This window comes from Callorhinchus milii, unplaced genomic scaffold, assembly GCF_018977255.1.
Source record: "Callorhinchus milii isolate IMCB2004 unplaced genomic scaffold, IMCB_Cmil_1.0 Scaffold83, whole genome shotgun sequence".
Lineage (NCBI taxonomy): Eukaryota > Metazoa > Chordata > Chondrichthyes > Chimaeriformes > Callorhinchidae > Callorhinchus > Callorhinchus milii.
Window position 1 is genome coordinate 37454 of NW_024704824.1, and position 23936 is coordinate 61389.

The window sequence follows — 23936 nt, forward strand, 5'->3', positions numbered from 1 at the left end:
GAGGAGGGGTGATGACAGCGGTTTTGGGGGGGGACAGGGACTGATCCAGAGGAGAGGGACTGGTTGATGATATCAGCCATGAGTGGGCAGAGGAGGGGGAGCTGGTCACCAGCAAGTTGGTGGGGGGGGGGTCGAGGCAGCAGGTGGTGGGTTTCATTGAAGTGATGGCGGGTGAGAGGGGGGAGGGAGGAAGGAAGGAATGTAGGATGGGGGTCACGGTAGGAGCTGATGATGGGGAGCGTGTGTGAGGGGTGGCGTTGGGTGACGAGAGGCAGGAGGATGCGGATGAGGGGAGCAGCGGGTAGAGTGGGGGGGAGACATAGCGAGTGGAGGCTCGGGTCGGGGCGGCAGCCGAAACGCGCACAAAGAGACCGGGAGCGAGCGATCAGCGGGACGGCATCAGCCCGCAGGCCGGGATCGGCGGTGACAATGTCTCCTGACTCCGCTCCCCGAGTGAGTGGCTCCTCTCTGGGCTTCACACCCGCTGCCCTACTCGGCCTCGGCTCAGCCCCGCGCTGTCCTGACTCCGCTCCCCCAGCGAGAGGCTCCTCTCTGGGCTTCACACCCGCTGCCCCCTAGGCCTCGGCTCAGCCCGCGCTGTCCTGACTCCGCTCCCCCAGCGAGAGGCTCCTCTCTGGGCTTCACACCCGCTGCCCCACTAGGCCTCGGCTCAGCCCCGCGCTGTCCTGACTCCGCTCCCCCAGCGAGAGGCTCCTCTCTGGGCTTCACACCCGCTGCCCCACTAGGCCTCGGCTCAGCCCCGCGCTGTCCTGACTCCGGTCCACAGTGAAGAGGCGGTACATTACAATGGGTTATTGACGGTTTGGTGGTGTTTTTTTGCTGTAGTTACACCTCGTGGCCACCGAGTCAAAGTGGCGCCGTGGGATCGCGCGTCACAGAGCACCACCGAACACACTGCAGTTACACCTGGTGGCCACGCCGGCTGACCGTGGCGCTGTGGCATTCTGCGCCACAGATCAAGTACGGAGCCAAACGGCGCGAACAAAATAAAGACACAGAGAAAGGTAATCAACAGCAACAACATTACATTTTTATAGCACCGAGTCCTCCCACTCAGTCCTCCCAAATGGTGTCCTCCCACAGGAGTCCTCCCAGATGAGTAGAGATGAAGATGAAATGTCTGTCTGTGGGTCAATCCACATTCCATATTGGATCCTTTGGTTGCAAGTGAAGCTGCAACGGGTGCAGCTCGTTATTCAATGAAGTAGAAAACAAACCACGAAAGGCCTGTGAGTTCCAAAGAGTTTAATGGTAATGGTGGGGCAGATAGAGCAGTGGGATATGAAACAGGCCAATTGTCACTGAGCAAAGGGAGCAGCCGGTCACTGTGGATGAAGGAAATCGCAAAGGGAAGAGAGGAAAGTGCTTGAAAGAAGTTACTTGACAGAGACTTCACTGCATTTCAAAGTGAAGTATCCGAAGTGTTTAGAAATGTTCTCCAGATATGCAACTGCCAAATAGAACGAGTTGTATGTATTAATATGACTCTATATTCTGCCATCTCTGATTTACCAATCACAGCCACTTGAGGTGACCCAACAGTTGCTGTTGGTGTGAAGGGGAATAATGTATGAAAGGTCCGGCTGTGGGCCCCACGGTGTGAGAGCAGGAAGCTGCTCACTGACTGACTGCACACAATCACAGTTGTGCTCTGAGTTTCTGCCCCACCTGAAGGCGGTGTGAATCATTCTGTGTGAAGCGTCTTTCAAGCAAGAAGACTTTAGATATAAAAAGCAGGAACTTGTTTAGCATTTTGCTCATGAGCTGTTCTGCAACATGAACTATTCCATCACATCCACAAACAATCATTTCCTGTGAATTCGAAGTCTTGAATAGCAAATAACAAAAACAACAAAAACAAGATTCCATTTATAAAGCGCCTTTCACGTCAGGAGGACGTCCCAAGGCGCTGCACAGTTGTGTCATGACCCGAGCATTGGGGGGAAATGGTCAGGGTGAGGGGAGGGAAGGGAGGGAGCGAGGAGGGGGGAAATGGTCAGGGTGAGGGGAGGGAAGGGAGCGAGGAGGGGGAAGAGAGTCGACCCCAAACAATATAGAAATATTTAAAACAGAGAACTCTCCATCATTTCTATTGTTTGCTGAGTAAAGTCAGCGCCTCTTAATTATTGTGTATGTAAGAATACGACAAACGATGCAGAAAATGTGTTGACAAAGTCAACCGGCCAATAAGAAGTGATATCACAAGCTGAGTGTAAGAGGCACTGCATATTATTCTCTGGGTGATTAGGCTGTATATCTGTGCCACATTACACCAGCGATGCACTGCACAATATTAACTGTCCACTGTTCAGATACTCTCCAACACTTGGTGCGGTTTTCACATTGAGACTGTATGAACATAAGGAATGAACAGCCTAATGAGGCCATAGACACAGTTATTTGGGACGTTGGGAAGAGGAAAGAACTGATATTTAATAATCCAGGACATGAAGATACATGGTTTGAAATCATGAGCCATATATTATATGAAGCCCTTTGAGACGCGTAGAAGATGTGAAAAGGTCCTATATCAAATGCAAGGATTATTACTATTATTATTATGTCTTGATGCCCATTTGGGACATGAATTCAAGATTGGAATACAAAAATCAGCAGACAATCTGGTGGGAGACCAGAACATTGCTAAACCACAGGAAATAATATTTTAATTAAGGCACAATATAAATTTTTGCCCACTTAATACAGTTACCAAGCATTAAAGTGCTTGAGGAGTTTCAATAATGTAGTAAGGCATTATGTGAAATGCAAGAAATATTATAATAATTATTATAAGAAGATAAGAAAATCAGAATTGCTCGATGAAAGAATACCAAGGTCCATCTGGTTCACCTTCCACTATCCTGGCAGTCGCATGCATATGTTATGTCCTAAACAATGTACTGTGTCACACAACATTATTTCTAAAAAGTAACATATCTCATTTATTTTTACAAGAATCAACACTTTCTCCTTCCATCATCTCCCCCCCCTTTAACTGAAATAATGTTCCAGCAGATTTGTTTTGCATTTACCGCCTCCTCCACACACACTGCAAACACACACACACATACGTTGAAGAAAGGAATTTGCGAAGCTTGAGGGTCAGCGAGAGGGCTAATACTATTGAGACTTATATTAATATTAATTTGCTGTAAAGGCAGAATGTAAAGGTACAGTTATTGCTCTGTGCAGGTCAGAGGGAATGTCACACGTGACTCCCCTCAGTCCTGCAGCTATTGGTGGGTTCTCCACCCCCTGCCCCACTGCCCCGTTATATACCGGTCACTGGGGACTGAGGCCATCTGTACGGCAGCTCTTTGGCCCTCGGTTATTCGGTTCAAGTCTCAGTTCTGACAAGTGCCCAGAAACATGAGGTCCCTGATTTCTCTCAGTCTGCTGCTGGCTGTCTTCTCCCGTGAGTGCTATTATTCTGACAGTCTCACTCTTCCTGTGTCGGTGTTATTCTCTCTGCAATGTCACACAGTCATTAATCTTCTCTCATTTATTCTTTACAGGTGTCCAGGCCGATGTGGTGCTGACACAGCCGCCGTCTCAAACTGGAAACCTGGCCATCCCCTGAGACTGACCTGTAAAACCAGCGGGATTGATCTCAGCAGGTATGCCATGAGCTGGGTCCGGCAGGTTCCTGGGAAGGGGCTGGAATGGCTCCTCATGTATTACAACTCATCCAGCAATGCATTTGCGCCTGGGATTGAAGACCGTGTCACTGTCATCAAAGAGAATTCCAATAACATCTTTGACTTGATCATCAAAAGTGGACGACACCGCCATCTATTACTGTGCAAGAGGGTCACAGTGAGAGGAAACGGGGCTGAACTCCTACAAATACACAAGGGGAGGAAAGGCAGCCCCTCCCACCCTAAACTGCCTGACAGTCATGGTGTCAATGCTGTGTCTGGAGCGAAGATTAAAGGAAAAGCTTCAAATGGATTTCTTCTCATGTTAAACCTACACAGTGAGTCGTGGTTTGATGGGGCGAATGACCTGCTTATTGGTGCTGTAATATTCTGGGATTTCAGTTGGTAAGTGACACTGTGCTGTTTGAGGCGGGAAGGACTGCGATAGGAGACTGGCGATGTGACGGTTCACAGATATCCTCTTGTTAGAAACTGAGCTGTTGGAGAGATTTGTTTTCTGTTTCTGTGGCTATGAAGGAAGTATTAGATAGACTCGATGTCATGTCACAGGGGAATAGGCCATTTCAGTGAATTATGGCAGTCAGTATTGAGCAGACATTGAGGGCAGTATTTGTATGGGACTGTGTCACTGTGTATACAGGGGTCACAATGCTGCACACAGCCATCTCCTCATACAAAAACCCGAGCCAGAGAGGCTGCTCACCCTGTCATCACTGAAACATCCACAGCCTCCAAATAAATGTTACAGAGAGTGGATCCTTCTCATAAATGTATTTAACAGATGAATTCAGAATGATTTAGATTACAGGACGGTATTAAACAAGACTGACGTCTGTGGAGCTGCTTTAACATTAATCCAAAGTCTCTAATAAACATAAGGATTTATTCTGAGTGAAACATCACATGAAGCCTCAATGGTGAATCTGAGCCGAGGTCCAGTCAGTGTCTGATATTCCAGTCAATATTTGTTAGTTTATCCTGTGCAGGAGTTTGTGTCACAGTGTGTATCACTGTGATACTGGAACCACAGCATTAACTGTCAATACAAAAACCCTTCAACACCAAACCAGCTCATGTCTCTCACTGTTCGCTTGTGTGGCCACTTAATGTGCAGGGATTTGGTATGTTTAAAATGCCGCCTTCCACTGAGGATTTTACCAGATTTTAATAGACATAAAACATTTATTCTTCAATCTGTTGGTACAAGAAAAGGTGTTTGACATGAACACAGCAAACTGGCAAAGACACAAACATTTAAAGGACAGTTATTCACTCACAATGCTGACATTGTTTTATATGTTTGTTTGATTCACTTTAACAACTACTTAATGTAATGAATTCCGCGTTGCCAGGCTATCTCGGAGTTTAATGCATGTTAAAGGGGTTTCCCTGATATCGCTTTCAACAGCCACTGTTGATTTATGGATTATTCATTGTTGGTGATATTTTTGGTGGTTAGTGAATGTACAGCTGAGGTTACACTGATGGACTTTGTGCAGTGTCTGATCGCGGTGACTGGAGGTTGGTAGTTTTCAGGAATTGTATAAAAGTGTTTGAAACTATGTTGGGAATCAGGGCCGGATTGTTGTTGGATGAGCGATGGGAAGGTTATCTGATCGATTCCAATGTGTATTTCAATCCTTTATTTAACATAAGGACCGCGGCTGCAGTTTAAAGTGTCTCAATCTGGGGGAGGGGGTGAGTCTGAGAGTAAAGCGGGTTTATACTGCTGGGATGTGATTGTAAACATAGCAGCTCAATCTGCACGGATGTTACAGCAATAATAGTGAAGGTTTTTATTTTAATTAATATCAGCATTAATGTGCTGCTCACAGTCTCGTTGCCTCAGCTGCTCCTCACACCAGTCATGGTTTAGTGGGCGAGAGTTAGAGCTCAGACATGATTTCAATTAATCTTAACAGCAATTGAATGAACATGACCGCACTTCCTCACAGTGCACAGATCTCCTCTCAAACACTAAGAGGATCATGACTCTGATGGCATTTACACAGTTATTTTGTTCTGCACCATGACCGGGTGTCTTTAACATTAGCTTTGCTCTGCTGGAGAAACGCCGCCCTCCTGAAGATCATCAAGTGGATGATCAGTTGGGCCAACACAAAAAAATAGTTTCTCTTGTATAAAAGTAATGACAAAAATTACAAACACATTAAGAATATATTTCTCTTTAAATATCTTCTGTGAAAACCCAGCCAGCATACATACACAGGCATGCACACAGTCATTCACGATAACAAAATAATTATTGCTCAAGGTATGGTGCCTATCATGTCCGTGAGATGTCTCAAAGCGCATCACAAGATATAATGTAAAGTGAATTGACTGTATTTCATGGGCTAAATGCAGAAGCCCAGTTGAGTTCAACAATGTCTCACAAATAGGCGTAGAGAGATTGGCCAATTTTTGTTTAGATGGTTGTTGACCAGGACAACGAGAGAGAGATAGAGACTCACTTCTGTTTTTGAATACTGCCATGGGATCCTTAAATAGCAACTTGGTTTAACATATCAATACGTACATACACACACCACACACACACATTCATACATGCACACACACACACACATATACATACATAGATACATAACAATAATAATGCATTTGATAGAGTGCTTTTCATATCTTTGAGACGTCTCAAAGCGCTTCACAGTATATTGTATAGTAAATTGCTGTATATTTGTGGGTTAAACGTGGCAGCCAAATGCGCACAGCAGTTTACCACAAACAGTCAAAATTGAAGCAGCCAATTTTATTGTTTTATTTTTTTTCTTGAGGCATTAGAATCAGGCGTGTGGAGTAAGGAAACTTCCCCAGGGTTTCACTCTGATGGAAATCAAACCCAGGTTTCTCGCTTGTAAGGCGAGTGCATAAATACATACCTACATGCGTGCATACAAAGATACATACACACCGGCACACACACACACCGCACATATACATGCATACTTTGACTTGGGTAACAGTTTTGCTTCAGTTTATCTGTGTCTGAAAAAATTGTAGAAGAGTAGTATCTCAAATCTAACTTTCCTCTTGGTTTCCAGCTGTAACTACCCCTCCCAGTCTTTACGCCCTGCTGCCATACTGTGGACAATCCTCTTCTGGAGGCTCAGTGACTGTTGGGTGTCTGGCCTCCAGCTACAGCCCCGATCCCGCCATCTTCACCTGGACATCAAATGAACATCTCATCACTGACCAAGTCAAGACGTATCCCTCAGTGCTCAACAAGAATGGTCTCTACACTCTGAGCAGCCAGTTAACAATCGCTGAATCCCAGCTGGACAACATCCATTGTAAGGTTGCACATAAAAGCAACACATGGCCACCCGTGGAGATCCCCATGCCAGGTCAGTGTTGTTCGCCAACGTACAGGACAATCAAACATGTTGCTCCCATATCATTCAGGGAAGAACACTCAACATTGTAGGTGTTATGTGAACACTCCCATCACAGAGAATCTGCAATGTCCTGATGATGTTACCCTCTTTTCCCAAGTGCTGCGTTACCCGGAGATAATGGGCAGTAATGAACAGACAGAAAGGACTCCAACCAGTTCAGTGCACCAGGGAAGATAGGGGAGCAGCCTGACAGGAAACAGATACAACACAAACTAGAGAGAGGGAAGGTGGGACTCTGAGAAGGAGAGCGAGCGAGCTTTGGAGAGCAAGGATTGGGCAATCCTCAATGATAGGCAACATGGCAGGGAAGAACAGAAGAGTTTTCAACGCTAAGCCCACTTTAGAGTCGAGTGCAATATATCAGATGTAATGATTGAGGAGATTGCAATGATTCTCTCTCTAAATGGAGTCTTTAGTGGAAAGATTGAAAGAGATAAGTCAATGAGAGAGGAGTATCCACCCCGTGGCTGAGGTCAATGTCTATTTCAATATGAATATCAATTTCACAACAAAAATATTTCCCTCAAACAAAACATAACTTGTTATTAAATGTCTTGCAGTTCCCCAGAAACCGTTGCCCCCAGTTGTTATCATCACACAGTTTTCCCCGGAGGACATTGCAATGCGCAAACCGACCACTGCTATCTGCTTCATATACGGTTTCCGTCCGGACAGTCTCAGGGTTGAGTGGCTGAAGGACTGGCAGCCCATACACTCAGGTGTTGTGACCTCTCCCTCGGTTGAAAACAATGGGACATTCAGCACCAGCAGCCGTCTGACTGTCCCCGCCAGAGAGGGGAAGAGCGACTCGGTTTACACCTGCAAGGTGACCCATCAGCCCTCCCACACCATCACTGTCAAGAACATCACCAATTGCCAAGGTAGGAGGTACAGCACCAGCTGATACACACGCCAACAACAGGGCTCTCAGTTTCCTTGCAAATGTCCACTTGTGGGAGCTCTGGGTCACTTTGGGTTGAACTCCTTTTGTATATTTCATTGGGATCAATGCACATGTGAGCCTTGAACCAAAGTTGATGGATGTGTACAACATGAGGAAATCGGGACCCGATCCTCACTGTGTTATCAGGAGATGGCCAGGCAGCCGCACTGTGTGGCTCTGTTTCTGATCTGCTGCTCAAGGGGAGATCTGGCTTCTCAATACCACTTTCCTTACTTTTTGTGCAACCGCCGCCCTACTAATGCATTGTCAGTTTTGAGTCATGAAAAAGTAACTCAACTAAAGAATGTGGGAATGTTCATGTACAGTATTTTTTACTTTGATATGAAATCCTGGATATCGGCTGTTATTTGTGTTTCAAGTTTCCTTTCCTTTTCCAGGTTGTGAAACTCCTGAACCTGTCAAGGTCTCTTTCCTGCCGCCTTCACCGAAACAGGTTTTGATGGAACCCATTGTAACGCTGACATGTGTCGTGGCGAATGCACCACATGACGTCAGCGTGACTTGGACACAAGAAAAGACACATTTACAGTCTGGATATGGGAAACCGTCTGCCACTGGGCCTCAGGAAGTGATCAGTAAACTAAACATTTCTACACAAGACTGGACCGGTGGGAAAGTATACTTCTGCATTGTCAGCCATGACGATATACCGACTCCCATCAGAAAAAAGATATTTAAGGATCCAGGTGAGCATCCAAGTTCAGGAAATAAATTATTTATTTCTTTATAGTATTCCATAATATAGGCAACAGATAATCTGTGAAACAATTATAAACTGTCTGTCTGTTTTGAATTCTGTCGATAGATTTGTCCCCTCTAACAAAGGCTAGAAAGTATATATAGATATAATTTTATAAGCAGATTCTCTCACATTAATTGTATCAAAAAAAATCTAATCAGTATACCTCGGGGCTATTTAAACAGGTTTTCGTTGAGAAAAGGAAGCCACATCTAAACCACTGGTCACTGGGTATAAATAATAAAATGCTGTTGGGAAACTTCAATCCACTTCAGTGTTCCCAGTCATAATAATCACAAACCACTGAGCACAGACTGAACAGACACACACTTTACTCTCAGCTTGTTCTGCGGTATTTTGTACTTGAAGGCTTTCTCTGATTGACGGCATCAGTGTTTTGATTTGATTGTGTTCTTCCCACAGTTTCATACACGAAGCAACCTTCAGTGTATCTGCTTCTCCCATCGGCAGAAGAATTGTCTGCTCAGCAGTCTCTCACCCTCAGTTGCCTGGTGAAGAACTTCGCTCCCAAAGAGATCTTTGTGGAGTGGACTGTGAATGACCAGTTGATTGATGCCAACAAATACAAGAACACTGAGTTGATGGCAGACAGTGCAGATTACTCCACGTACAGCATGTTATCCATCTCAGCCGGAGATTGGGACAGAGGCTATTCCTACTCCTGTGTGGTCGGACATGAAACTTTCCCACTGAAGACCCTGACCAGAGCCGTTAATAAATCCAGCGGTAAACCGAGTTTTGTAAACATTTCCCTTGTCCTGATGGACACCGTGAATGCCTGTCAATGAGGCTCTCAATACCATTTTGCTTATTTTTTGTGCACCCGCCTCCCGACCATTGCATTGTCAGTTTGGAGTCATGAAAAAGTAACTCAAAGAAAGTAATGGGAATATTCATGTACAGTATTGTTTAACTTGAACAAATATGAAATCCTGGATATTGCCTGTTATTTGGGTTTCAAGTTTCTTTTCCTTTTCTAGATTGTGATCCTCCTGAACCTGTCAAGATCTCTTTCCTGCCGCCTTCACCGAAACAGGTTTTGATGGAACCCATTGTAACGCTGACATGTGTCGTGGCGAATGCACCACATGACGTCAACGTGACTTGGACACAAGAACAGACACATTTACAGTCTGGATATGGGAAACCGTCTGCCACTGGGCCTCAGGAAGTGATCAGTAAACTAAACATTTCTACACAAGACTGGACCGGTGGGAAAGTATACTTCTGCATTGTCAGCCATGACGATATGCCGACTCCCATCAGAAGAAAGATATTTAAGGAGCCCGGTGAGCATCCAAGTTCAGGAAATAAACCATTTATTTGTTTATTGTAATTTCTTTATAGAGGCAACAGATAAAATTCTGAAAACAATTATTAATTGTCTGTCTCTGTTTATAATTCTGTCGATAGTTTTGTCACATCGAACAAATGCCGTAAAATATTTTTAGATATAAGCTGATAAGCAGATACTCTGACATGAATAATATAAAAAATAACTTCATCATTACACCTGAGGATATTTTAACAGGTTTTCGTGGAGTAAAGGAAGCCACATCTAAGCCACTGAGTGCAAATCAAGTTAATCCCAAATTCTGTTGGGAGTTTTCAATCCACTCCAGTGTTCCCAGCCACACCAACAATTATAAACCACTGCGCACAGACTGAGCAGAGACACACTTTACTCTCAGCTTGTTCAGCGGTATCTTGTGCTTGAAGGCTTTCTCTGATTGACGGCATCAGTGTATTGATTTGATTTTATTGTTTCCACAGTTGAGTACATGAAACAACCTTCAGTGTATCTGCTTCTCCCATCGGCAGAAGAATTGTCTGCTCAGCAGTCTCTCACCCTCAGTTGCCTGGTGAAGAACTTCGCTCCCAAAGAGATCTTTGTGGAGTGGACTGTGAATGACCAGTTGATTGATGCCAACAAATACAAGAACACTGAGTTGATGGCAGACAGTGCAGATTACTCCACGTACAGCATGTTATCCATCTCAGCCGGAGATTGGGACAGAGGCTATTCCTACTCCTGTGTGGTCGGACATGAAACTTTCCCACTGAAGACCCTGACCAGAGCCGTTAATAAATCCAGCGGTAAACCGAGTTTTGTAAACATTTCCCTTGTCCTGATGGACACCGTGAATGCCTGTCAATGAGGCTCTCAATACCATTTTGCTTATTTTTTGTGCACCCGCCTCCCGACCATTGCATTGTCAGTTTGGAGTCATGAAAAAGTAACTCAAAGAAAGTAATGGGAATATTCATGTACAGTATTGTTTAACTTGAACAAATATGAAATCCTGGATATTGCCTGTTATTTGGGTTTCAAGTTTCTTTTCCTTTTCTAGATTGTGATCCTCCTGAACCTGTCAAGATCTCTTTCCTGCCGCCTTCACCGAAACAGGTTTTGATGGAACCCATTGTAACGCTGACATGTGTCGTGGCGAATGCACCACATGACGTCAACGTGACTTGGACACAAGAACAGACACATTTACAGTCTGGATATGGGAAACCGTCTGCCACTGGGCCTCAGGAAGTGATCAGTAAACTAAACATTTCTACACAAGACTGGACCAGTGGGAAAGTATACTTCTGCATTGTCAGCCATGACGATATGCCGACTCCCATCAGAAAAAAGATATTTAAGGAGCCCGGTGAGCATCCAAGTTCAGGAAATCAATGATTTATTTGTTTATAGTAATTCCATAATGCAGGCAACCGACACATCTGTGAAAACAATTATAAACTGTCTTAGTTTTACAAGTCTGTCGATAGATTTGTCCCCTCTCACAAAGACCAGAAAATGTATATAGATATAATTTTATAAGCAGATTCTCTCACATGTAAAATATCAAAATATAGTCTAATCATTATACCTGGAGGATATTTAAACAGTTTTCGGGAGAAAAGGAAGCCACATCTAAACCACTGGTCACTGGGTATAAATAATAAAGTGCTGTTGGGAAATTTCAATCCACTCCAGTGTTCCCAGTCATAATAATGACAAACCACTGAGCACAGACTGAACAGACACACATTATTCTCAGCTTGTTCTGCGGTATCTTGTACGTCCCCCGATCTACCCGACCCACCATTGGCGGGAGAGCCTTCAGCCACTCTGCCCCAACCTCTGTAACTCCATCCCCAATCACTCCACGTCGCTCCCTTCTTAGCCTTCTTCAAGTTCCGCCTCAAAACCCTCCTCTTCAGCCATGGCGTTGGTCACCCTCCCTCCCCTCCCCTCTCCCCCCAACCCCAGCTCGGGTCTGAAATGCTGTACACTGTCCAGCACCTTGGGATGTCCTCCCGAAAGGCGCTATACTAATGTAATCGTGTTGCTGTTATACTTGAAAGTTTTCTCTGATTGACGGCATCAGTGTATTGATTTGATTGTGTTCTTCCCACAGTTTCATACACGAAGCAACCTTCAGTGTATCTGCTTCTCCCATCGGCAGAAGAATTGTCTGCTCAGCAGTCTCTCACCCTCAGTTGCCTGGTGAAGAACTTCGCTCCCAAAGAGATCTTTGTGGAGTGGACTGTGAATGACCAGTTGATTGATGCCAACAAATACAAGAACACTGAGTTGATGGCAGACAGTGCAGATTACTCCACGTACAGCATGTTATCCATCTCAGCCGGAGATTGGGACAGAGGCTATTCCTACTCCTGTGTGGTCGGACATGAAACTTTCCCACTGAAGACCCTGACCAGAGCCGTTAATAAATCCAGCGGTAAACCGAGTTTTGTAAACATTTCCCTTGTCCTGATGGACACCGTGAATGCCTGTCAATGAGGCTCTCAATACCATTTTGCTTATTTTTTGTGCACCCGCCTCCCGACCATTGCATTGTCAGTTTGGAGTCATGAAAAAGTAACTCAAAGAAAGTAATGGGAATATTCATGTACAGTATTGTTTAACTTGAACAAATATGAAATCCTGGATATTGCCTGTTATTTGGGTTTCAAGTTTCTTTTCCTTTTCTAGATTGTGATCCTCCTGAACCTGTCAAGATCTCTTTCCTGCCGCCTTCACCGAAACAGGTTTTGATGGAACCCATTGTAACGCTGACATGTGTCGTGGCGAATGCACCACATGACGTCAACGTGACTTGGACACAAGAACAGACACATTTACAGTCTGGATATGGGAAACCGTCTGCCACTGGGCCTCAGGAAGTGATCAGTAAACTAAACATTTCTACACAAGACTGGACCAGTGGGAAAGTATACTTCTGCATTGTCAGCCATGACGATATGCCGACTCCCATCAGAAAAAAGATATTTAAGGAGCCCGGTGAGCATCCAAGTTCAGGAAATCAATGATTTATTTGTTTATAGTAATTCCATAATGCAGGCAACCGACACATCTGTGAAAACAATTATAAACTGTCTTAGTTTTACAAGTCTGTCGATAGATTTGTCCCCTCTCACAAAGACCAGAAAATGTATATAGATATAATTTTATAAGCAGATTCTCTCACATGTAAAATATCAAAATATAGTCTAATCATTATACCTGGAGGATATTTAAACAGTTTTCGGGGAGAAAAGGAAGCCACATCTAAACCACTGGTCACTGGGTATAAATAATAAAGTGCTGTTGGGAAAAGGTTGTTTCGTGTATGAAACTGTGGGAAGAACACAATCAAATCAATACACTGATGCCGTCAATCAGAGAAAACTTTCAAGTATAACAGCAACACGATTACATTAGTATAGCGCCTTTCGGGAGGACATCCCAAGGTGCTGGACAGTGTACAGCATTTCAGACCCGAGCTGGGGTTGGGGGGAGAGGGGAGGGGAGGGAGGGTGACCAACGCCATGGTTGAAGAGGAGGGTTTTGAGGCGGAACTTGAAGAAGGCTAAGAAGGGAGAGACGTGGAGTGATTGGGGGATGGAGTTACAGAGGTTGGGGGCAGAGTGGCTGAAGGCTCTCCCGCCAATGGTGGGTCGGGTAGATCGGGGGACGTACAAGATATCGCAGAACAAGCTGAGAATAACGTGTGTCTGTTCAGTCTGTGCTCAGTGGTTTGTCATTATTATGACTGGGAACACTGGAGTGGATTGAGTTTTCCCAACAGCACTTTATTATATATACCCAGTGACCAGTGATTTAGATGTGGCTTCCTTTTCTCCCCGAAAACTGTTTAAATATCCTCCAGGTATAATGATTAGACTATATTTTGATATTTTACATGTGAGAGAATCTGCTTATAAAATTATATCTATATATATATTCTGGTCTTTGTGAGAGGGGAAAAATCTATCGACAGACTTGTAAAACTAAGACAGTTTATAATTGTGTTCACAGATGTGTCGGTTGCCTGCATTATGGAATTACTATAAACAAATAAATCATTGATTTCCTGAACTTGGATGCTCACCGGGCTCCTTAAATATCTTTTTTCTGATGGGAGTCGGCATATCGTCATGGCTGACAATGCAGAAGTATACTTTCCCACTGGTCCAGTCTTGTGTAGAAATGTTTAGTTTACTGATCACTTCCTGAGGCCCAGTGGCAGACGGTTTCCCATACCCAGACTGTAAATGTGTCTGTTCTTGTGTCCAAGTCACGTTGACGTCATGTGGTGCATTCGCCACGACACATGTCAGCGTTGCAATGGGTTCCATCAAAACCTGTTTCGGTGAAGGCGGCAGGAAAGAGATCTTGACAGGTTCAGGAGAATCACAATCTAGAAAAGGAAAAGAAACTTGAAACCCAAATAACAGGCAATATCCAGGATTTCATATTTGTTCAGGTTAAACAATACTGTACATGAATATTCCCATTACTTTCTTTGAGTTACTTTTTCATGACTCCAAACTGACAATGCAATGGTCGGGAGGCGGGTGCACAAAAAATAAGCAAAATGGTATTGAGAGCCTCATTGACAGGCATTCACGGTGTCCATCAGGACAAGGGAAATGTTTACAAAACTCGGTTTACCGCCGGATTTATTAACGGCTCTGGTCAGGGTCTTCAGTGGGAAAGTTTCATGTCCGACCACACAGGAGTAGGAATAGCCTCTATCCCAATCTCCGGCTGAGATGGATAACATGCTGTACGTGGAGTAATCTGCACTGTCTGCCATCAACTCAGTGTTCTTGTATTTGTTGGCATCAATCAACTGGTCATTCACAGTCCACTCCACAAAGATCTCTTTGGGAGCGAAGTTCTTCACCAGGCAACTGAGGGTGAGAGACTGCTGAGCAGACAATTCTTCTGCCGATGGGAGAAGCAGATACACTGAAGGTTGCTTCGTGTATGAAACTGTGGGAAGAACACAATCAAATCAAAACACTGATGCCGTCAATCAGAGAAAGCCTTCAAGTACAAAATACCGCAGAACAAGCTGAGAGTAAAGTGTGTGTCTGTTCAGTCTGTGCTCAGTGGTTTGCGATTATTATGACTGGGAACACTGAAGTGGATTGAAGTTTCCCAACAGCACTTTATTATTTATACCCAGTGACCAGTGGTTTAGATGTGGCTTCCTTTTCTCAACGAAAACCTGTTTAAATATCCCCGAGGTATACTGATTTGATTATTTTTGATACAATTAATGTGAGAGAATCTGCTTATAAAATTATATCTATATATACTTTCTAGCCTTTGTTAGAGGGGACAAATCCATCGACAGAATTCAAAACAGACAGACAGTTTATAATTGTTTCCACAGATTTATCTGTTGCCTATATTATGGAATAACTATAAAGAAATAAATAATTTATTTCCTGAACTTGGATGCTCACCTGGATCCTTAAATATCTTTTTTCTGATGGGAGTCGGTATATCGTCATGGCTGACAATGCAGAAGTATACTTTCCCACCGGTCCAGTCTTGTGTAGAAATGTTTAGTTTACTGATCACTTCCTGAGGCCCAGTGGCAGACGGTTTCCCATATCCAGACTGTAAATGTGTCTGTTCTTGTGTCCAAGTCACGCTGACGTCATGTGGTGCATTCGCCTCGACACATGTCAGCGTTACAATGGGTTCCATCAAAACCTGTTTCGGTGAAGGCGGCAGGAAAGAGACCTTGACAGGTTCAGGAGTTTCACAACCTGGAAAAGGAAAGGAAACTTGAAACACAAATAACAGCCGATATCCAGGATTTCATATCAAAGTAAAAAATACTGTACATGAACATTCCCACATTCTTTAGTTGAGTTACTTTTTCATGACTCAAAACTGACAATGCATTAGTAGGGCGGCGGTTGCACAAAAAGTAAGGAAAGTGGTATTGAGAAGCCAGATCTCCCCTTGAGCAGCAGATCAGAAACAGAGCCACACAGTGCGGCTGCCTGGCCATCTCCTGATAACACAGTGAGGATCGGGTCCCGATTTCCTCATGTTGTACACATCCATCAACTTTGGTTCAAGGCTCACATGTGCATTGATCCCAATGAAATATACAAAAGGAGTTCAACCCAAAGTGACCCAGAGCTCCCACAAGTGGACATTTGCAAGGAAACTGAGAGCCCTGTTGTTGGCGTGTGTATCAGCTGGTGCTGTACCTCCTACCTTGGCAATTGGTGATGTTCTTGACAGTGATGGTGTGGGTGGGCTGATGGGTCACCTTGCAGGTGTAAACCGAGTCTCTCTTCCCCTCTCTGGCGGTGCCAGTCAGACGGCTGCTGGTGCTGAATGTCCCATTGTTTTCAACCGAGGGAGAGGTCACAACACCTGAGTGTATGGGCTGCCAGTCCTTCAGCCACTCAACCCTGAGACTGTCCGGACGGAAACCGTATACGAAGCAGATAGCAGTGGTCGGTTTGCGCATTGCAATGTCCTCCGGGGAAAACTGTGTGATGATAACAACTGGGGGCAACGGTTTCTGGGGAACTGCAAGACATTTAATAACAAGTTATGTTTTGTTTGAGGGAAATATTTGTTGTTGTGAAATTGATATTCATATTGAAATAGACATTGACCTCAGCCACGGGGTGGATACTCCTCTCTCATTGACTTATCTCTTTCAATCTTTCCACTAAAGACTCCATTTAGAGAGAGAATCATTGCAATCTCCTCAATCATTACATCTGATATATTGCACTCGACTCTAAAGTGGGCTTAGCGTTGAAAACTCTTCTGTTCTTCCCTGCCATGTTGCCTATCATTGAGGATTGCCCAATCCTTGCTCTCCAAAGCTCGCTCGCTCTCCTTCTCAGAGTCCCACCTTCCCTCTCTCTAGTTTGTGTTGTATCTGTTTCCTGTCAGGCTGCTCCCCTATCTTCCCTGGTGCACCTGAACTGGTTGGAGTCCTATCTATCTGTTCATTTGTGCCCATTATCTCCGGGTAACGCAGCACTTGGGAAAAGAGGGTAACATCATCAGGACATTGCAGATTCTCTGTGATGGGAGTGTTCACATAACACCTACAATGTTGAGTGTTCTTCCCTGAATGATATGGGAGCAACATGTTTGATTGTCCTGTACGTTGGCGAACAACACTGACCTGGCATGGGGATCTCCACGGGTGGCCATGTGTTGCTTTTATGTGCAACCTTACAATGGATGTTGTCCAGCTGGGATTCAGCGATTGTTAACTGGCTGCTCAGAGTGTAGAGACCATTCTTGTTGAGCACTGAGGGATACGTCTTGACTTGGTCAGTGATGAGATGTTCATTTGATGTCCAGGTGAAGATGGCGGGATCGGGGCTGTAGCTGGAGGCCAGACACCCAACAGTCACTGAGCCTCCAGAAGAGGATTGTCCACAGTATGGCAGCAGGGCGTAAAGACTGGGAGGGGTAGTTACAGCTGGAAACCAAGAGGAAAGTTAGATTTGAGATACTACTCTTCTACAANTTTTTCAGACACAGATAAACTGAAGCAAAACTGTTACCCAAGTCAAAGTATGCATGTATATGTGCGGTGTGTGTGTGCCGGTGTGTATGTATCTTTGTATGCACGCATGTAGGTATGTATTTATGCACTCGCCTTACAAGCGAGAAACCTGGGTTTGATTTCCATCAGAGTGAAACCCTGGGGAAGTTTCCTTACTCCACACGCCTGATTCTAATGCCTCAAGAAAAAAAATAAAACAATAAAATTGGCTGCTTCAATTTTGACTGTTTGTGGTAAACTGCTGTGCGCATTTGGCTGCCACGTTTAACCCACAAATATACAGCAATTTACTATACAATATACTGTGAAGCGCTTTGAGACGTCTCAAAGATATGAAAAGCACTCTATCAAATGCATTATTATTGTTATGTATCTATGTATGTATATGTGTGTGTGTGTATGTGCATGTATGAATGTGTGTGTGTGGTGTGTGTATGTACGTATTGATATGTTAAACCAAGTTGCTATTTAAGGATCCCATGGCAGTATTCAAAAACAGAAGTGAGTCTCTATCTCTCTCTCGTTGTCCTGGTCAACAACCATCTAAACAAAAATTGGCCAATCTCTCTACGCCTATTTGTGAGACATTGTTGAACTCAACTGGGCTTCTGCATTTAGCCCATGAAATACAGTCAATTCACTTTACATTATATCTTGTGATGCGCTTTGAGACATCTCACGGACATGATAGGCACCATACCTTGAGCAATAATTATTTTGTTATCGTGAATGACTGTGTGCATGCCTGTGTATGTATGCTGGCTGGGTTTTCACAGAAGATATTTAAAGAGAAATATATTCTTAATGTGTTTGTAATTTTTGTCATTACTTTTATACAAGAGAAACTATTTTTTTGTGTTGGCCCAACTGATCATCCACTTGATGATCTTCAGGAGGGCGGCGTTTCTCCAGCAGAGCAAAGCTAATGTTAAAGACACCCGGTCATGGTGCAGAACAAAATAACTGTGTAAATGCCATCAGAGTCATGATCCTCTTAGTGTTTGAGAGGAGATCTGTGCACTGTGAGGAAGTGCGGTCATGTTCATTCAATTGCTGTTAAGATTAATTGAAATCATGTCTGAGCTCTAACTCTCGCCCACTAAACCATGATTGGTGTGAGGAGCAGCTGAGGCAATGAGACTGTGAGCAGCACATTAATGCTGATATTAATTAAAATAAAAACCTTCACTATTATTGCTGTAACATCCGTGCAGATTGAGCTGCTATGTTTACAATCACATCCCAGCAGTATAAACCCGCTTTACTCTCAGACTCACCCCCTCCCCCAGATTGAGACACTTTAAACTGCAGCCGCGGTCCTTATGTTAAATAAAGGATTGAAATACACATTGGAATCGATCAGATAACCTTCCCATCGCTCATCCAACAACAATCCGGCCCTGATTCCCAACATAGTTTATAAACACTTTTATACAATTCCTGAAAACTACCAACCTCCAGTCACCGCGATCAGACACTGCACAAAGTCCATCAGTGTAACCTCAGCTGTACATTCACTGACCACCAAAAATATCACCAACAATGAATAATCCATAAATCAACAGTGGCTGTTGAAAGCGATATCAGGGAAACCCCTTTAACATGCATTAAACTCCGAGATAGCCTGGCAACGCGGAATTCATTACATTAAGTAGTTGTTAAAGTGAATCAAACAAACATATAAAACAATGTCAGCATTGTGAGTGAATAACTGTCCTTTAAATGTTTGTGTCTTTGCCAGTTTGCTGTGTTCATGTCAAACACCTTTTCTTGTACCAACAGATTGAAGAATAAATGTTTTATGTCTATTAAAATCTGGTAAAATCCTCAGTGGAAGGCGGCATTTTAAACATACCAAATCCCTGCACATTAAGTGGCCACACAAGCGAACAGTGAGAGACATGAGATGGTTTGTTGTTGAAGGGTTTTTGTATTGACAGTTAATGCTGTGGTTCCAGTATCACAGTGATACACACTGTGACACAAACTCCTGCACAGGATAAACTAACAAATATTGACTGGAATATCAGACACTGACTGGACCTCGGCTCAGATTCACCATTGAGGCTTCATGTGATGTTTCACTCAGAATAAATCCTTATGTTTATTAGAGACTTTGGATTAATGTTAAAGCAGCTCCACAGACGTCAGTCTTGTTTAATACCGTCCTGTAATATAAATCATTCTGAATTAATCTGTTAAATACCAGGTCCTTTATGAGAAGGATCTACTCTCTGTAACATTTATTTGGATGCTGTGGATGTTTCAGTGATGACAGGGGTGAGCAGCCTCTCTGGCTCGGGTTTTTGTATGAGGAGATGGCTGTGTGCAGCATTGTGACCCCCTGTATACACAGTGACATAGTCCCATACAAATACTGCCCTCAATGTCTGCTCAATACTGACTGCCATAATTCACTGAAATGGCCCATTCCCCTGTGACATGACATCGAGTCTATCTAATACTTCCTTCGTAGCCACAGAAACAGAAAACAAATTTCTCCAACAGCTCAGTTTCTAACAAGAGGATATCTGTGAACCGTCACATCGCCAGTCTCCTATCGCAGTCCTTCCCGCCTGAAACAGCACAGTGTCACTTACCAACTGAAAGCCCAGAATATTACAGCACCAATAAGCAGGTCATTCGCCCCATCAAACCACGACTCACTGTGTAGGTTTAACATGAGAAGAAGTCCATTTGAAGCTTTTCCTTTAATCTTCGCTCGAGACACAGCATTGACACCATGACTGTCAGGCAGTTTAGGGTGGGAGGGGCTGCCTTTCCTCCCCTTGTGTATTTGTAGGAGTTCAGCCCCGTTTCCTCTCACTGTGACCCTCTCGCACAGTAATAGATGGCGGTGTCGTCCACTTTTGATGAACAAGTCAAAGATGTTATTGGAATTCTCTTTGATGACAGTGACACGGTCTTCAATCCCAGGCGCAAATGCATTGCTGGATGAGTTGTAATACATGAGGAGCCATTCCATCCCCTTCCCCGGAACCTGCCGTACCCAGCTCATGGCATACCTGCTGAGATCAATCCCGCTGGTTTTACTGGTCAGTCTCAGGGGTGGCCAGGTTTCCAGTTTGAGACGGCGGCTGTGTCAGCACCACATCGGCCTGGACACCTGTAAAGAATAAATGAGAGAAGATTAATGACTGTGTGACATTGCAGAGAGAATAACACCGACACAGGAAGAGTGAGACTGTCAGAATAATAGCACTCACGGGAGAAGACAGCCAGCAGCAGACTGAGAGAAATCAGGGACCTCATGTTTCTGGGCACTTGTCAGAACTGAGACTGGAGCCGAATAACCGAGGGCCAAAGAGCTGCCGTACAGATGGCCTCAGTCCCCAGTGACCGCTATATAACGGGGCAGTGGGGCAGGGGGTGGAGAACCCACCAATAGCTGTAGGACTGAGGGGAGTCACGTGTGACATTCCCTCTGACCTGCACAGAGCAATAACTGTACCTTTACATTCTGCCTTTACAGCAAATTAATATTAATATAAGTCTCAATAGTATTAGCCCTCTCGCTGACCCTCAAGCTTCGCAAATTCCTTTCTTCAACTTATGTGTGTGTGTGTTTGCAGTGTGTGTGGAGGAGGCGGTAAATGCAAAACAAATCTGCTGGAACATTATTTCAGTTAAAGGGGGGGGAGATGATGGAAGGAGAAAGTGTTGATTCTTGTAAAAATAAATGAGATATGTTACTTTTTAGAAATAATGTTGTGTGACACAGTACATTGTTTAGGACATAACATATGCATGCGACTGCCAGGATAGTGGAAGGTGAACCAGATGGACCTTGGTATTCTTTCATCGAGCAATTCTGATTTTCTTATCTTCTTATAATAATTATTATAATATTTCTTGCATTTCACATAATGCCTTACTACATTATTGAAACTCCTCAAGCACTTTAATGCTTGGTAACTGTATTAAGTGGGCAAAAATTTATATTGTGCCTTAATTAAAATATTATTTCCTGTGGTTTAGCAATGTTCTGGTCTCCCACCAGATTGTCTGCTGATTTTTGTATTCCAATCTTGAATTCATGTCCCAAATGGGCATCAAGACATAATAATAATAGTAATAATCCTTGCATTTGATATAGGACCTTTTCACATCTTCTACGCGTCTCAAAGGGCTTCATATAATATATGGCTCATGATTTCAAATCATGTAATAATAATAATAATAATAATAATCCTTGCATTTGATATAGCGCTTTTCACGTCGGGAGGACGTCCCAAAGCGCTTCACAGAACACACTGTAAAGTGAATTGACTGTATATTTGTGGGCGAACGGGGCAGCCAATTGCGCACAGCAATGTCCCACAAACAGTCGTAGATTGAAAATGACCAATTTATTATTGTTTTTGTTTTTTGGAGGGATTATTATTAGGCGTGTGGAGTAAGGAAACTTGCCCAAGGTTTCGCCCTGTATCTTCATGTCCTGGATTATTCAATATCAGTTCTTTCCTCTTCCCAACGTCCCAAATAACTGTGTCTATGGCCTCATTAGGCTGTTCATTCCTTATGTTCATACAGTCTCAATGTGAAAACCGCACCAAGTGTTGGAGAGTATCTGAACAGTGGACAGTTAATATTGTGCAGTGCATCGCTGGTGTAATGTGGCACAGATATACAGCCTAATCACCCAGAGAATAATATGCTGTGCCTCTTACACTCAGCTTGTGATATCACTGCTTATTGCCCGGTTGCCTTTGTCAACCCATTTTCTGCATCGTTTGTCGTATTCTTACATACACAATAATTAAGAGGCGCTGACTTTACTCAGCAAACAATAGAAATGATGGAGAGTTCTCTGTTTTAAATATTTCTATATTGTTTGGGGTCGACTCTCTTCCCCCTCCTCGCTCCCTTCCCTCCCCTCAACCTAACTATTTCCCCCCTCCTCGCTCCCTCCCTTCCCTCCCCTCACCCTGACCATTTCCCCCCAATGCTTGGTTCATGACACAACTGTGCAGCGCCTTGGGACGTCCTCCTGACGTGAAAGGCGCTTTATAAATGGAATCTTGTTCTTGTTGTTTTTGTTATTTGCTATTCAAGACTTCGAATTCACAGGAAATGATTATTTGTGGATGTGATGGAACAGTTCATGTTGCAGAACAGCTCATGAGCAAATTGCTAAACAAGTTACTGCTTTTTATATCTAAAGTCTTCTTACTTGAAAGACGCTTCACACAGAATGATTCACACCGCCTTCAGGTGGGGCAGAAACTCAGAGCACAACTGTGATTGTGTGCAGTCAGTCAGTGAGCAGCTTCCTGCTCTCACACCGTGGGGCCCACAGCCGGACCTTTCATACATTATTCCCCTTCACACCAACAGCAGCGGTTGGGTCACCTCAAGTGGCTGTGATTGGTAAATCAGAGATGGCAGAATATAGAGTCATATTAATACATAAAACTCGTTCTATTTGGCAGTTTCATATCTGGAGAACATTTCTAAACACTTCGGATACTTCACTTTGAAATGCAGTGAAGTCTCTGTCAAGTAACTTCTTTCAAGCACTTTCCTCACTTCCCTTTGCGATTTCCTTCATCCACAGTGACGCTGCTCCCTTTGCTCAGTGACAATCGGCTGTTTCATATCCCACTGCTCTATCTGCCTCACCATTACCATTAAACTCTTGGAACTCACAGGCCTTTCGTGGTTTGTTTACTACTTCATTGAATAACGAGCTGTACCCGTTGCAGCTTCACTTGCAACCAAAGGATCCAATATGGAATGTAGATTGACCCACAGACAGACATTTCATCTTCATCTCTACTCATCTAGGAGGACTCCTGTGGGAGGACACCATTTGGGAGGACTGAGTGGGAGGACTCGGTGCTATAAAAATGTAATGTTGTTGCTGTTAATTACCTTTCTCTTTGTCTTTATTTTGTTCGCGCCGTTTGGCTCCGTACTTGATCTGTGGCGCAGAATGGCACAGCGCCACGGTCAGCCGGCGTGGCCACCAGGTGTAACTGCAGTGTGTTCGGTGGTGCTCTGTGACGCACGATCCCACGGCGCCACTTTGACTCGGTGGCCACGAGGTGTAACTACAGCAAAAAACACCACCAAACCGTCAATAACCCATTGTAATGTACCGCCTCTTCACTGTGGACCGGAGTCAGGACAGCGCGGGGCTGAGCCGAGGCCTAGTGGGGCAGCGGGTGTGAAGCCCAGAGAGGAGCCTCTCGCTGGGGGAGCGGAGTCAGGACAGCGCGGGGCTGAGCCGAGGCCTAGTGGGGC

At 44.2% G+C, this 23936-nt stretch overlaps 1 protein-coding gene, 2 pseudogenes and 1 gene segment (V, D, J or C); 1 reads left to right on the top strand and 3 right to left on the bottom strand.

Moving 5' to 3' along the window:
• The window catches only part of LOC103173400, a 27642-nt gene extending 11819 nt beyond the window's left edge, over nt 1–15823 (bottom strand). The window contains exons 1-3 of the mRNA XM_042345723.1: nt 15577–15823; nt 14774–15097; nt 14211–14552 (exon numbers count right to left, since the gene is read on the bottom strand). Of these exons, the coding sequence (XP_042201657.1) occupies nt 14211–14552; nt 14774–15097; nt 15577–15823 (913 nt within the window). The remainder of the gene's footprint in view (nt 1–14210; nt 14553–14773; nt 15098–15576) is intronic.
• On the top strand, nt 3332–3916 carry LOC103174150 (annotated as a pseudogene).
• Nucleotides 15824–16307: 484 nt separating the features above from the next.
• LOC121851653 lies at nt 16308–19161 on the bottom strand. The segment is given in 3 exon segments: nt 16308–16666; nt 17280–17582; nt 19125–19161. Coding segments are annotated over 3 exon segments (684 nt in total).
• A 1272-nt stretch (nt 19162–20433) lies between these two features.
• On the bottom strand, nt 20434–21001 carry LOC103172666 (annotated as a pseudogene).
• Between the last annotated feature and the right edge of the window lie 2935 nt (nt 21002–23936).